A 12,862-nucleotide genomic window follows, 5' to 3' on the forward strand; every position below is an offset into this window, starting at 1 on the left:
ACACTGCATGTGTCAGTGCACAGGATAAGAGACTTTTAAAGGTTGTGCCTACTGTCTGGAGAATAGGCACTTACAGGCAGCTTCAACATGGAGAGTGTACCATTTTAAAATGACCCTTGGAATAAGAATATTTTAAGTAAGTTCAATACAGTTACATACGCTTTGGGTTACATACGCTTCAGGTTACATATGCTTCAGGATAAGAACAGAAATCGTGCTCCGGTGGCGCAGCGGCAGCGGGAGACCCCATTAGCTAAAGTGGTGCTTCAGGTTAAGAACAGTTTCAGGTTCAGTACGGCCCTCCGCAACGAATTAAGTACGTAACACGAGGTACCACTGTATGTGTATCAATTATAGTTTGCAATATGCAAACTATAAATATGAACACATTAACTGAAAAACTCAAATATTCATATTGTATTTCCAGTGCAGTTATCAGTGTCAACATACTATATAGTTCTAGTCAACTTAATATTGTGTACAGTGGTACCTCCGGTTACAGCCTCCGCTAACCTGGAAGTAGTACCTCGGGTTAAGAACTTTGCTTCAGGATGAGAACATAAATCATGCACCAGCGGCGCAGCGGCAGCGGGAGGCCCCATTAACTAAAGTGGTACCTCAGGTTAAGAACAGTTTCAGTTTAAAAAGGGACCTCCAGAACAAATTAAGTTCTTAACCCGAGGTACCACTGTATATGATTTTAAAATGGTAAACATAATGGATTCACACAATGTATGGCAAACATTTGTACGGAGTGGATTTATGGGCATACTCTCCTGTCGTTGCTTTCATTTTTGTTTAAGGAGTGCATCATTGGCAATCTTAGGGAACAGAGGGAGGGAAACCTTGAGCAGTGTATAACTTAAATTTTTAGGATATTTGTGGGAAAGTGTCTCTCTTTTAATCTTCCCCAGAAGACTCATCCAAGTAAAGACATTCCTGAAAGATGACATATAAATACTTGCATTATTAGGAACCTAGTACACTAATTATATTTATACATAACAAGATAATGGTAGTCTTAAGTGTATTACTTGTGTGTTTCACTGCACATTCAAAACATATCCAGTCCCACAGTCCACACACATGGACACAAGTTTTAGCCCATGTTGGTCACCAGCAGCTTGCTTTTCTCTATGAATCAGAAATGACTTGTAAGGAAATGCATTTGCTTTTTCCAGGCATTTGTGTCTGAAAATCCAGCTAGGTGCTATAGAACCAACTGAGAACCAAAGAGCTTTTTATGAGGAGGCTATCCAGAAGCTCAGGCTAGATTCGTTTTGGGGAATGATGACCAACTATGTTTGTGGGTTGACTATTGGCCTCATGATTCCTTGGTTCCTCATCTTTCAAACATGTCAGTTTAACAAGCACTCCAGTATTTTGTGAGGTAAACCGTTTCTGTGGAAGTCAAGTATGTGTTGGACAAAATAGTGAACCAACTGTCAGTATGCCAACTTAATAATACTAAAGATTATGTTAGTAAGCATTCATTAAGTGTCATGGGGTTTCAATTTTCATGGTAGCCCTCCCACAAGACAAAGTATGTTACTCCCCCCCCCCCGACAAAAAAACCCCTTCAGTTGTTCGTTGTTATATCTATCCTTTAAAACTACCGCCTTAGTTCTTTTTCATTAGTAATATGAACCGGAATGTAGGACAAGCAGTGTGGAGATTTTAGAGCAACATGTACTAGCACTTTGCTCATTTTTGCTAAACCATAGTTAGACATTACCGGTAACTATGGTTTAATGCAGGGGTCAGCAAACTTTTTCAGGAGGGGGGCGGTCCACTGTCCCTCAGACCTTGTGGGGGGCCAGACTATATTTTTTTTTGGGGGGGGGAATGAACGAATTCCTATGCCCCACAAATAATCCAGAGATGCATTTAAATAAAAGCACACATTCTACTCATGTAAAAACACGCTGATTCACGGGCCGGATTGAGAAGGTGATTGGACCGGATCCGGCCCCTGGGCCTTAGTTTGCCTACCCATGGTTTAATGTGATGTGTAAACATAGCCACTGGCCACAATAAAAAATTGAACATTTTAAAAACATAAAACGTAAGACAACAAATAACATGTTTGCACAGCAGGTAAATGGTAAGCAGACAAATCACTTCAGGCAGTATGTTTTCAGCTTATTTATTATTGAGTGGGAGAAGTTAGGATCCAGAGGGAATAATCTGATTGGTGCTTATAACTTCCACTCTGCGCTCTAACAAAACCGTGCACACTTTTCAGGGTAACAGTATATATTTTTCTTCCTAAAGTATTATATAATTTAATGTGAATGTTTTTTTGAAATATTTCTTGTACTGTACTTTTTCTTGGAGATCATGTATGTATAGACCTTGCTGTCAGGACATACAGCTCGATTGCTACTTTTCTTAATTTCATCCTTTTACTTCCGTCCTTATTGGTTTTATGCCATCATATATATTAGTTCTGTATAGTTCTCTATAACTTTCCAGGTTTTTAGCCTGCTAGTTTCCTAATTAGTCAAGTTGCATCTATTTTTATCTACCTCCGAAACTAAAATGTTCAGTTCCTGAAGCAAGTAATATAGTACAAAATCTTTATCATATCGATTTAGGAAAATGTGACTTTTCCATGTAAAAGTATGATTAGATAAATTGCTTGCTCTTGACTGCTGTCATTGAAAATGTGCACTCAGGGTCTTAACGGCTTCCCATAGGCATCAGATTGACCACTGTGAGAACAGGATGTTGGACTAAATGAGTCACAATACGTTTCAAGCTGTTTCATCTCTAGTATAGGCTAGTGCTAGTGTAAGGAAGTACTTAGGCAGTTCTTGAGGGGAGGGTGCAGATGATATCTGACTTTTGTCCTGTACCATAAAGAGTTACATAATTATTTTGCCTCAGGCATCACTAAGGACTGGGTTTTCTACTCTTCCAATATGTAGGATACCCCTTGTAGCTGAAGCAGCACATTTGCCTACTCTATCTGCAATGACTTCAGAGGATGTTGCTTTACTCACTTTATAAAAATATTTATATACCACTTTATAAAGATAGATCACAGCAGTTTAAAGCCATTGAGAGATCAATGAGAATCAACAGGATCATACTCCCACTGGTGAAGCTGTAAGGCAAGTGTATTTAAGAATAGTTTTGCTACCGTCTCTTTCAGGTGGCTTGGGACCATTCAGACTCAGAAAGAGTCATTGATTATTTCCATGGCCCAACCAACCATCTTGTCTCTACTAGATTTTACCATCCATAAAGGGCCAGGAACAGTGGTGACCTGCACCAGTTGAAGTACCTTGTCCACATCCTCAAGCTGTTAACATAAATTCCAAGGAGACATCATGGAGAGGATGATTGGAACAGGATGAGAGTTGGGAGAAGTTGTCTGGTGCTGACCCTGGGGAAGGACCCAGATAGGCTGCGTCCCAGCAGATGCAACTAACTTTATCTTCAAAATGCCTTGTAAACAAGTCACATTGGGCCACCAAGGGTTTAATAGACTTCCTTGGGCATATGAAAGGCATCAAATTATCTGGAAAAGCTCTGTTGGCCATTTTGAATTGCTTTTTTTTAAAGGGAGGAAAGGCTCAGTTTTCTCTTGCTCTTTTTTATGTTTATTCTACCAATGTTTCTGTAGAGCAGGTGTGATCTGGTAGAAGCTTGGGGGTGATGCCAACCAGTCAGAATTGAACAAGAAGCTAGAACATAGCTATCAATTTTTCCCTTTTCTTGTGAGGAACCCTATTCGGAATAAGGGAATTTCCTTTTTTAAAAAAAGGGAAAAGTTGACAGCTATGAGCTAGAATCATAGAACTGTAGAGTTGGAAGGGACCCCGAGGGTCACCTAGTCCAAGCCCCTGAAATGCAGGAATCTCAGCTAAATCATACCTGACAGGTGACCATCCAAACTCTGCATAAAAACCTCCAGTGAAGGAGAGTCAACCACCTTCTAAGGGAGTCTCTTCTACTGTCAAGCAGCTCTTGCCACCAGAAAGTTCTTCCTGATGTTTAGTCGGAAACTCCTTTCTTGTAACTTGAAGCCATTGGTTTTCATTCTACCTTCCGGCATAGGAGAAAACAAGCTTTCTTCATGTGACAGCCCTTTAGATATTTGAAGGTGGCTATTATATCTCCTCTGCACACATTCCAGCTTGTCAATATCCTTCTTAAATTGTGGTGGCCAGAATTGGACACAGTATTCCAGGTGCAGAATAGAGCAGGACCCAAGGCAGAATAGAGCGGGACTATTACTTCCCTTGATCTGGATAGAATGGTTCTGTTGACGCACCCTAGAATAACACTAGCCCCCCCCCCCCCCCGTGCGCTGCATTAGACTGTTGACTTGTGTTAATCTCCCAGTATGGTATCGTCTGCAAAATGAATGAGCATCCCCTCAATTCCTTCATCCATGTCATTTATAAAGACATTGAGCAACAATAGGCCCAGGATAAAACCCTGTGGCACCCCACTTGTCACCTTTCTTCAAGGTTGGTGAGGAAACATTAGTGAGCACTCTTTGCTCAATAATGATCAAATAATGCTGGAAGCTGCCCAGAGTGGCCAGGAAAACCCAGCCAGATGGGCGGGGTATAAATAATAAAATTATTACTATTATTATTGGGATTCGGTTAGTCAACAAGCCACAAATCCACCTTACAGTTACCTTGTCCAGCCCACATTTTACCAGCTTCTCCACAGGAATATCTTAGGGGACGTTGCCAAAAACCGTACTGAAATCAAGATGCATTATGTCCACAGCATTCCCCTAATCCACAAAGCTTGTAACTCTTATCCAAAAATTAAATGAGCTTCGTCTGGCATGACTTGTTTTTGAGAAACCCATGTATATCTTAGTATTCACAGCATCCTTTTCCAAGTGCTTATAGACCAAACATTTAATTATCTGTTCTAGGCCCTTTTCTGGTATCGATGTCAAGATGACCAGTCAGTAGTTACCTTTGTCTTCTTCCCCCCCTTTTGGAACATGGGGATATTCTCTCAGGAATATGCTGCACCCATTGTTGTCATTATGGTCTGTGTTCCATGGTTGAATAGCTTGCATGTGGCAGTTTTCTGCTGCTGGGAATGGGGCAAGATCAGTGAGTTATGTCTCTAGAGTGTTTGGTCAGGGCCAGTGTTAGTTTGAAATGAAATACACGTTCTTTGTTATTCTTCCACCCACATGGAGCCTCCGTATATCTTCTCTGATCCTGTTGCTTGGGCTGGATCATGCTCAGTATAGTTCAGAATTGTTTAAGGACAATTTTATTTAAATTCTGGTTTCAGGTAATGGGAACAAAATGGAATTCTGTTCAGTCCCCAATCTATACTTAATTTAGGCAACTGTGAATACAGTATACTGCAGTGATCTGTTCCAACATACACACTTATTGCAGTGTATATTTGTTATTTAGAACTTGAGTGGAAATTTTCATTAGTTTTAATACCACCACGCTTGTTTAAACCTTATTTTCATGTTCTGCGAAGCACATTCATTTCAAATTGAATTGCAAAGTTCTTTGGTTATGGTATAATCAAGGAAATAAATGATTGGCTTTGTGTGGTTTCCAAAGACAATGGATATTAATCAAACATGGGTTAAGAATAGTGCACTTCAGCACATTCATTTGAAACACACTGCATATGTTGAGTATGATAAAGTTTTATTTAAAGCAAATCAAGACCAGAAGCTTAATTATAAAATCAAAACAAGAAGCATAAAGATAGCACTGATCACACATTTATCTTCATGTTCAATTTCCATGCATAATACCACCAGTTATTGATATCATTATAGAAGAGATTAACTGATAGTAAGTACAAATAAGTGCAAATAAGTATTGAATGTAGAGGTGACAAAAAAGAAAAGACCACTTTAATGTTAATTATAATTGCTCGGAAGTCAGGACAAATTACATTATTTTCTACATGAACTGAAAGGATGCTTGATGTTGGTATCAAAGATATAGTTTGCGAACCTGCTGGTGACTTATCATGCCCTGTTTTAACAAACTGCAGGAGTGTTGAAGTTATACCTTAAGTGCAAAACTAAGTTCCTTCAACATCCAACCATATCTATCAGTTAGAAGGAAGCTGACAATTTAATTTATATTATAATGTTCCTAAAGTGAAAGGCAGAAAGCAAGACGATCTGTTTTCTAACATCAAGAAGTATTATAGGACTTGCATGTGGGAGGCTAGCATTATTAAATATATGACACTTCAGTTGTCATTTAACCAATCATGAGCAAATGTTTTCTGCCTCATAGAATTATGTACGATTCTGTTTTTAGCTTTTGTTTTTTGTGTTTTGTTAGTTTGAAATTGTAGGTGAACAAAGATTAAAAAACAGTACTTCCTACCAGATCAGGTTTTTTCTTTTTCTTTTTTAAATAATTTTTATTAGCCGACCAATCAAATCAAATCACATCACATCACATAAATTCCGAATTACAAAGCCGAATTTTAAATTTTTGTTGAGGGGACCCATATTTCAATTTCCGAAGGGGGATTCCGATCATCTTCTTGCTACTGCGTTAATATCCAAATCAGTCCAAATAATGTTCATAATTCTATCTAGTCTTATCTTGCTGTTTCCACATCACATCTTGTTCGTATTTTTTTTTATTTTTTTCTTTATGATCTCTTCTGATAATCTCCTTAAGCAGATAAACACCAATTATAATCCTGTGTGAATTTTTCCGTTCGTCCAATCCTCATAGCAAGATGGTTTCCATATATCATCGCTTTCATAAATAACATCACTCTTTCCATCATTAATCTCGCAGATCTATCGCTCTTAAGTCCCCGAGGAGTCTCACCCACAATATAAAAACAGCTCTGTTTCTCCTCCCAGACTTAAGTCCTCTGACAGAACTTGCCAACATGGCGACGGTATTTTTAACTGCGTCATTCCAAAGCTCTTATACTTTTCCACGATCTTCGTGAAACATGCTTTGGTTAGAAAATTATCTCCACACAGACATAAATCCACAGCTTAAGTCATTAAAGCGACATTTCTGACTTGTGGGGGGGGGATTCTTGGTTAATCACATAGAGGAAAGAAAGGAAAGTTTCCCCCCTCCCCCATCCAGTCCCTTTGCCATACCAAGCCTTGGTGATCTCATGATTTATTCTTGTTCCTCCGACCCGTCTTGTGTATCAGAGATCTCCTCAGTTAGCAGTCTTTACTCCCCCTCCTTCCTTGAAATATGTGCATTCGCTTCCTCCTAATTGTTTCTTTTGAAGTTATTGCAGCTAGAGGCGCGGATCAGAGACAGCGTCCAGGAGCGCCGAGATCCACGGGAGGGCTTTCTGCCTAGTGCCCCCATCCCCACAAATTCGGGGGTGGTGTAGGGCACAGCAGGCAAGGGCAGCCCCCCCACAACCTTGGGGGGGTGGGAGGCTATTTACTCCCATCACAGCCTCCTAATTACCTCGTGTGGGTCGGAGAGATGTTATTGTCAGCCATCTTCCAATGCGCCCCTAGTGGCCCCTCCCAGATCAGGTTTTTTCAAGGTGCAGGCCAGCCTCTATTGACCATATTTCTGCAGGTAATGAAACACTGTGATGTACACCAGTTCATACAGCTTGCCTTTAAAAAAGCAGAGAACCCTAACACAGTATTTTTTTCCAGCCCAGCTCTAAGCATGTCCACTTGGAAGTTAGAAGGGTACAGTTAGGAAAGCAGAATTGCTCTTGCACTTTGTTTTCCTCTCCACATTCTTCTTCATCAAAGGTTGTGATTAAAATAAAATTGAATTCTTAGAGTTTGCATGGCACCCCCTCCTATTTCTAGCCCCCAAAGCTAAAGGATGCTCCCCCAAAGTGAGAACTTGCATAAATTACACAAGAAGTCCAAAGCATATGAAATTGCTGGCTTAATGCTATGCAAATCCCAAATTTTCAAAAAGGCTTTGAACTTCAGATCATTGTTCTAGTCATGTTGGTAGAGTCTGTAGGTGGAAATTGGTTTATGAGATACGTAAATATGATACCTTAGTGTCGGCATACAATTCTTCTGCTCTGTCTCTGTCGTGGGAAAGGGTGCAACACTTTGGGTCATCCTAGAGCTCAACTGTAGTGATGCATTTAGCTGTAGCATGCATGTGGATGGAGGGGGGGAGGTGAATACCACTTCTTCCTGCTTGTTTTAGGTAACTTTTTCTGAAATGCTTATGGGGTCTGAACTGGCCAAGGATGAGACATTGTGCTTGTAGTGAGTAACTGAATGAAGATGTCAATGCAGTGTGCAGCAGCTGTGATAAAGGCTAACTCCATGCTATGGGTCATTAGGAAAAGAAAGCTGTTCCACCACTAACTTCAGCAGTAGCCATTTCTTCGCCTGTACATGCTCTGCTTCAGGCTTCATATTCCAAATTCTAGTGACAACCACACCTTCACGTATGCATGTTTTACTCCCGTATTCAACACCCCCAAACCTGACCATAGCAACATGTTATCAGTTTTTCATGCTCCTTCTTTGCCTCAGCTGATTCTGGAAAGGGAGCAACACATCTTTTCACTTCCCGACTCACCTGCTGTACCACTTTCAGAAGCAAGAGCACCTTTGCTTTCTTTGGATATGCAAATCATGGCTATGATCTCAAAGGAGTTGGGAGAAGGCCAATCTGTGGGTGTGTCAGTAAGAATGTGAAAAAATTTTATTACAGTGGCTATTGGTCTTCAGTTGTGAATATGCCTATAGTAAAATAGAATAACTGACTTTCTTAAATGTTGGCCTCTTAGAAAGATGTGGATTCTTTGCTGTCACAGTAGCAGAACGTCAAGAATGTTATAAGAATGTATACATTAACCATGCGCTGTAGTAGAGTCATAGCTTAAGCTTATTACGTAAAAGAAAAAAATTGCATTGATTGATTGATTGAATTTATATACTGCCCTATACCTGGAGGTCTCAGGGCAGTTCACAGAATAATAAAATTCTGCCCTACAGCTGCAATCTGGCATTAAACAGTACTAGAGTTGATATAAACATACTTTTCAATAAACTTCACACTTGCTTGAATGCTGTCAAGATAGGTATGGGCTTATGTTGTTTTCTACCATTCAGATAAAGAAAGCAGTTATAACATCTCTTTAAGGACTTCATTGTTACTTTATTTAATATATTCCCTAAGGTTTAATACAGCTTTTTAAAGTATGAAAGGTGCGTAGTTACTATGGTGATGCAATGCCATATGAAAATGAAGAGATATTGTTAGATCGTATTAGTGTTGGTTGTCGATCTGTCATCCTGAAGACAGTTGAAGAACTTTGTACATAAGCAATAATACTTATGCATTCCCTTTGATCCCATCTGTCTAGATCGAACAAAGTACTTGAAGTACCAAGTAGGAAATTACTCTTTAAATAGGATAAGAGTTTAAAAACAACTATAATAAACATAGGTTAAAAAAAACTTCAAGAAAAGGAATATGGCTGTTGGGGGTGGAAAATCCCCAGAAAAATCCAAGGTGGATATGTATTTTAATAGTGAGAATCTGAATAAGTTGTTGGAAATTAGTACATTAACTTTAATTTATTGATATAGTTTTTAATTCTACATCCACATAGTGATATTCAAGAATGCTAATGCTTGAATTGGCAATGTCTTATGATTTCAAGAATCAAGATTATACTGAACACAAATAATAGCATACACTGAATTGTTGCTTTCAACAAATGATGCTTACTTTGACAAAACTAGGGCTGCAACTTTTAATTGATTGATTGATTGGCTGGCTACATTAATTGATTAAAGAAATCTGTAAACAGCTAAAAAGATACCCCCTAATTAATCAGTTGGAAGATGTAAAAAGAAAATGTTAATACAGGAGCTTATAAAACTACATTTGTAAGGACTTTCTGGAGGTATAAAGAGGGAGTGCCTTTCCTATAATGCCTACTGCAACTCACTTGTGCATCATCTACAAATGAAAAACTGTGCTGCTTGTTTAAAACTTTTTTTTATCTACATGCAAATTTAATTGATAGATTAATTGACCAGACTAATAACATTAATCAGGTAAAGGTGTTTAATTGGGTAACAGCTCTTAAGAAAAGCCCCAAACTACTATTACTAATGTGCATTAATGAGTGACTAGTCCATGAATATCGACAGACATCAATATAAAACAAAAACAATTAGCTGCTTCTGCGATCTAGTCTATGAAGCAGTTTTACTTAGATGTTTAAAACTTACACGGACAATATGACCAAGCAAGGGAACTATTGATTAAACCACTATTGGCAAATTGGCCGGGTCAATCTGAAGCCTACTATATCAAATATCTTCTGGACGACAGGTCCAGTGATATCACAGTGGCCATGGCAAAGTTTCTTTCAGTAGCCATACGAATCAAAGATCAACATACCCATGACTAAACAAATAACGCTTCGGTCTCCCTTCCCTGGGGGGTTGTCTGTATGAGTCTGTATTTTATTCTGTATCTATGTTATGGGTTGTTGGACCGCAATAAAGTTTATTATTACTTACCTGTATAGTTTCTAATAGCTCTAGTCCTCATGGATCGGATGATGTGCTTGAAAGGGTGTAAGCCTGCTGAGATCTCAAGCCAGTAAGGTGGCTCAACAGACTCCCAGAGTTTCTTGTATAGCTTCAGTTTCTAGTATAGCTTAGCTTCTTCTTCCCACTCCTCCATGGTCAGAAAACCTGGTATTGTACCAAACAGCGTTCCTTATTTTAGATTAATTTATATTAATAATGGCTATTAACATTGTTTGATTAGAAGAATAATATTCTTTTTAAAGCATGCATATGATCAGGATACCTCATCTGTTTTAAAGAAGAATTGGGAACAAGTATGAAAGGCATTATATAGTTTAAACTGGTCACTTATTAGTCAGACTTGGAAAAATATTCTCAGTCTACTCTGGATGGGTTTCTTTATCGCCGAAGGTCTAATCACCATGTTTGGGGCCAGAAATAAAAAAAAATGCACACTACAAAGCCCTGAGTGAGGCCTGTTCAATGGCTTCAGGCAAACTCAAGATCAAGAATTATTGGATGGTGGATGTACTTGAATATCGCTACTGTATGTGGATAATTCTTTGATCAAGAATCAGTGAATAGATGTACGTGTCTTCAGACGAGCTGAAAACATAAGTGAGCAACAGAGAGAATAATACGCCAGAGAGAGTTGGGGGCAAGAATACAGCCCTGTTTCACACCACTCTTTATAGGGAATTCATTCAAGGATTAGCCATCATATTGGACAGTGCCACACATGTTCTTGTGGAAAGACACAATCATCTTGTAGAGCTTAGGTGGACATGCTATCTTATTGAGCAGTATGAAGAATCCTTTTTGGTTGTTGATGTCAAAGGCCTTCATTGGGTCTAGGAAGGTGGTGTACAAAAGGCATCTCTACTCTTGGCATTTCTCCTGCAGCTGATGCAGTGAGAAAATCATGTTGACAGTTGACCTTTGAGATCTAAAGAAGCATTGTGACTCAGTATAGACCCTATCAGTGAGTGACTGTAATCGGTTGAGAACTATACGGGCAAAAGCTTTCCCCACAGTACACAGCAGGAATATTCCCTGGAAGTTGTTACATTCATGATGATCACCTTTGTTCCCCCCTTGGCCTCACTGTTGTGTTCCAAAGGAAAGCAGATCAATATGTCTGTCACCAGCTTGGCTGCAGGAGTTCCTGGAAGGAGGTATACAAGGTGCCATCCTTAGGGTCTCCACTCTGGATTTACTCCTTAGCCTTTTCTTCTCCCAAAGATATCCTGGAGGTTGGCAGAAGTTTAGGACCAGAGTTTTCCGTCTCCTACCTTCCCAGGTTGACAAGCCCCATCTGCACCTCCCTTCCTTCTATAGCACATACAGAAACTGCCTTCTTGACCATTGAGCCCACTATTGGTCTTGTCGGCTCAATTCTCTGGAGACTGTCTTCACATGCAGGGGAAAGTCCCCAACTCACCGAGGGTCTGAGACCCATCGGCTACCCTCACCTGGTTTAGCCAGCCAGTTGAAGCAGTTTTCCGGGGTGTGGCGGCTGTTGCATGCTGACAGCTTCTAGGAGCCATGGGTGAGAGATGAGTGCAGGGTAGGGACCAAACGTGGCCAGAGAACTCTAGAAGCAGCACAACGTGCCCACCATTAGATGTACTATCCATTCCCTATCACCCCATCTGTAGGGTCCATGATTTTCATAGTGTGCTGGTTTTGACAATGAAGATGCTGAATAAAAATTTTTTTACCTTTGTTCAAATGCAATCCAGAAGTGAAATACATGGTTTTTTTCTAAATTGGTACCACCCTACTAAACTACTTAAATAGATTTAATTGGTTGGAATATGTCAGCTATACATGCATGGCTTTCATTAGACACATTCTGTCAGCTAGCCGCAGTTGGTTTTCATTGGACACATTTCAGCTAACCTACATGTTTTGCTTTTATTGGTCACGATTTATCATATGTGTACTTCTAAGGCTTTCATATGAGTATAGTAGCTAAAACTGATTTGTAGAACAATACCCCTACCAGTTTTAACTGGTCCACAGTGGAAATTATCTATACTGGTAGTTAGACATGAGAAACAGGATAGAGATTCAGACAAAACGTGCTCACGTAGTTTTGATTATCTTTCGTAGTTCACATTCTTGTATCATCTGGTGTCATTGAACCCTCATGCCGTTAAACTGTCTCTGAAGCTCTTTACCTGGGAATCCAATACTTCAATAAAACTGCTGTATTCTATATTGACCGTGCATCAAATAATATAAAACAGTTTGGATTGGGGAGAAGTTTGAAAACAAATCTATTTTTACTGTTTTTTCTCTTTAGGGTTGGCTAAGATGTGAGGAGCCAACATGCCAATATCGTACCCGTCGACT

At 39.5% G+C, this 12,862-nt stretch overlaps 1 protein-coding gene across 1 annotated transcript in view; it reads left to right on the forward strand.

The window, feature by feature from the left end:
• POLA1 (DNA polymerase alpha 1, catalytic subunit) overlaps window positions 1-12,862 on the forward strand; it is a 180,957-nt gene that overhangs the window by 99,565 nt on the left and 68,530 nt on the right. The window contains exon 35 of the mRNA XM_081197774.1: window positions 12,813-12,862. This exon is cut by the window's right edge and continues 67 nt beyond it. Coding sequence (XP_081053900.1) covers window positions 12,813-12,862 — 50 coding nt within the window. The remainder of the gene's footprint in view (window positions 1-12,812) is intronic.

The sequence above is a fragment of the Podarcis bocagei genome, assembly GCF_964188305.1.
Source record: "Podarcis bocagei genome assembly, chromosome: 6".
In the NCBI taxonomy this organism is placed as follows: Eukaryota; Metazoa; Chordata; class Lepidosauria; order Squamata; family Lacertidae; genus Podarcis; species Podarcis bocagei.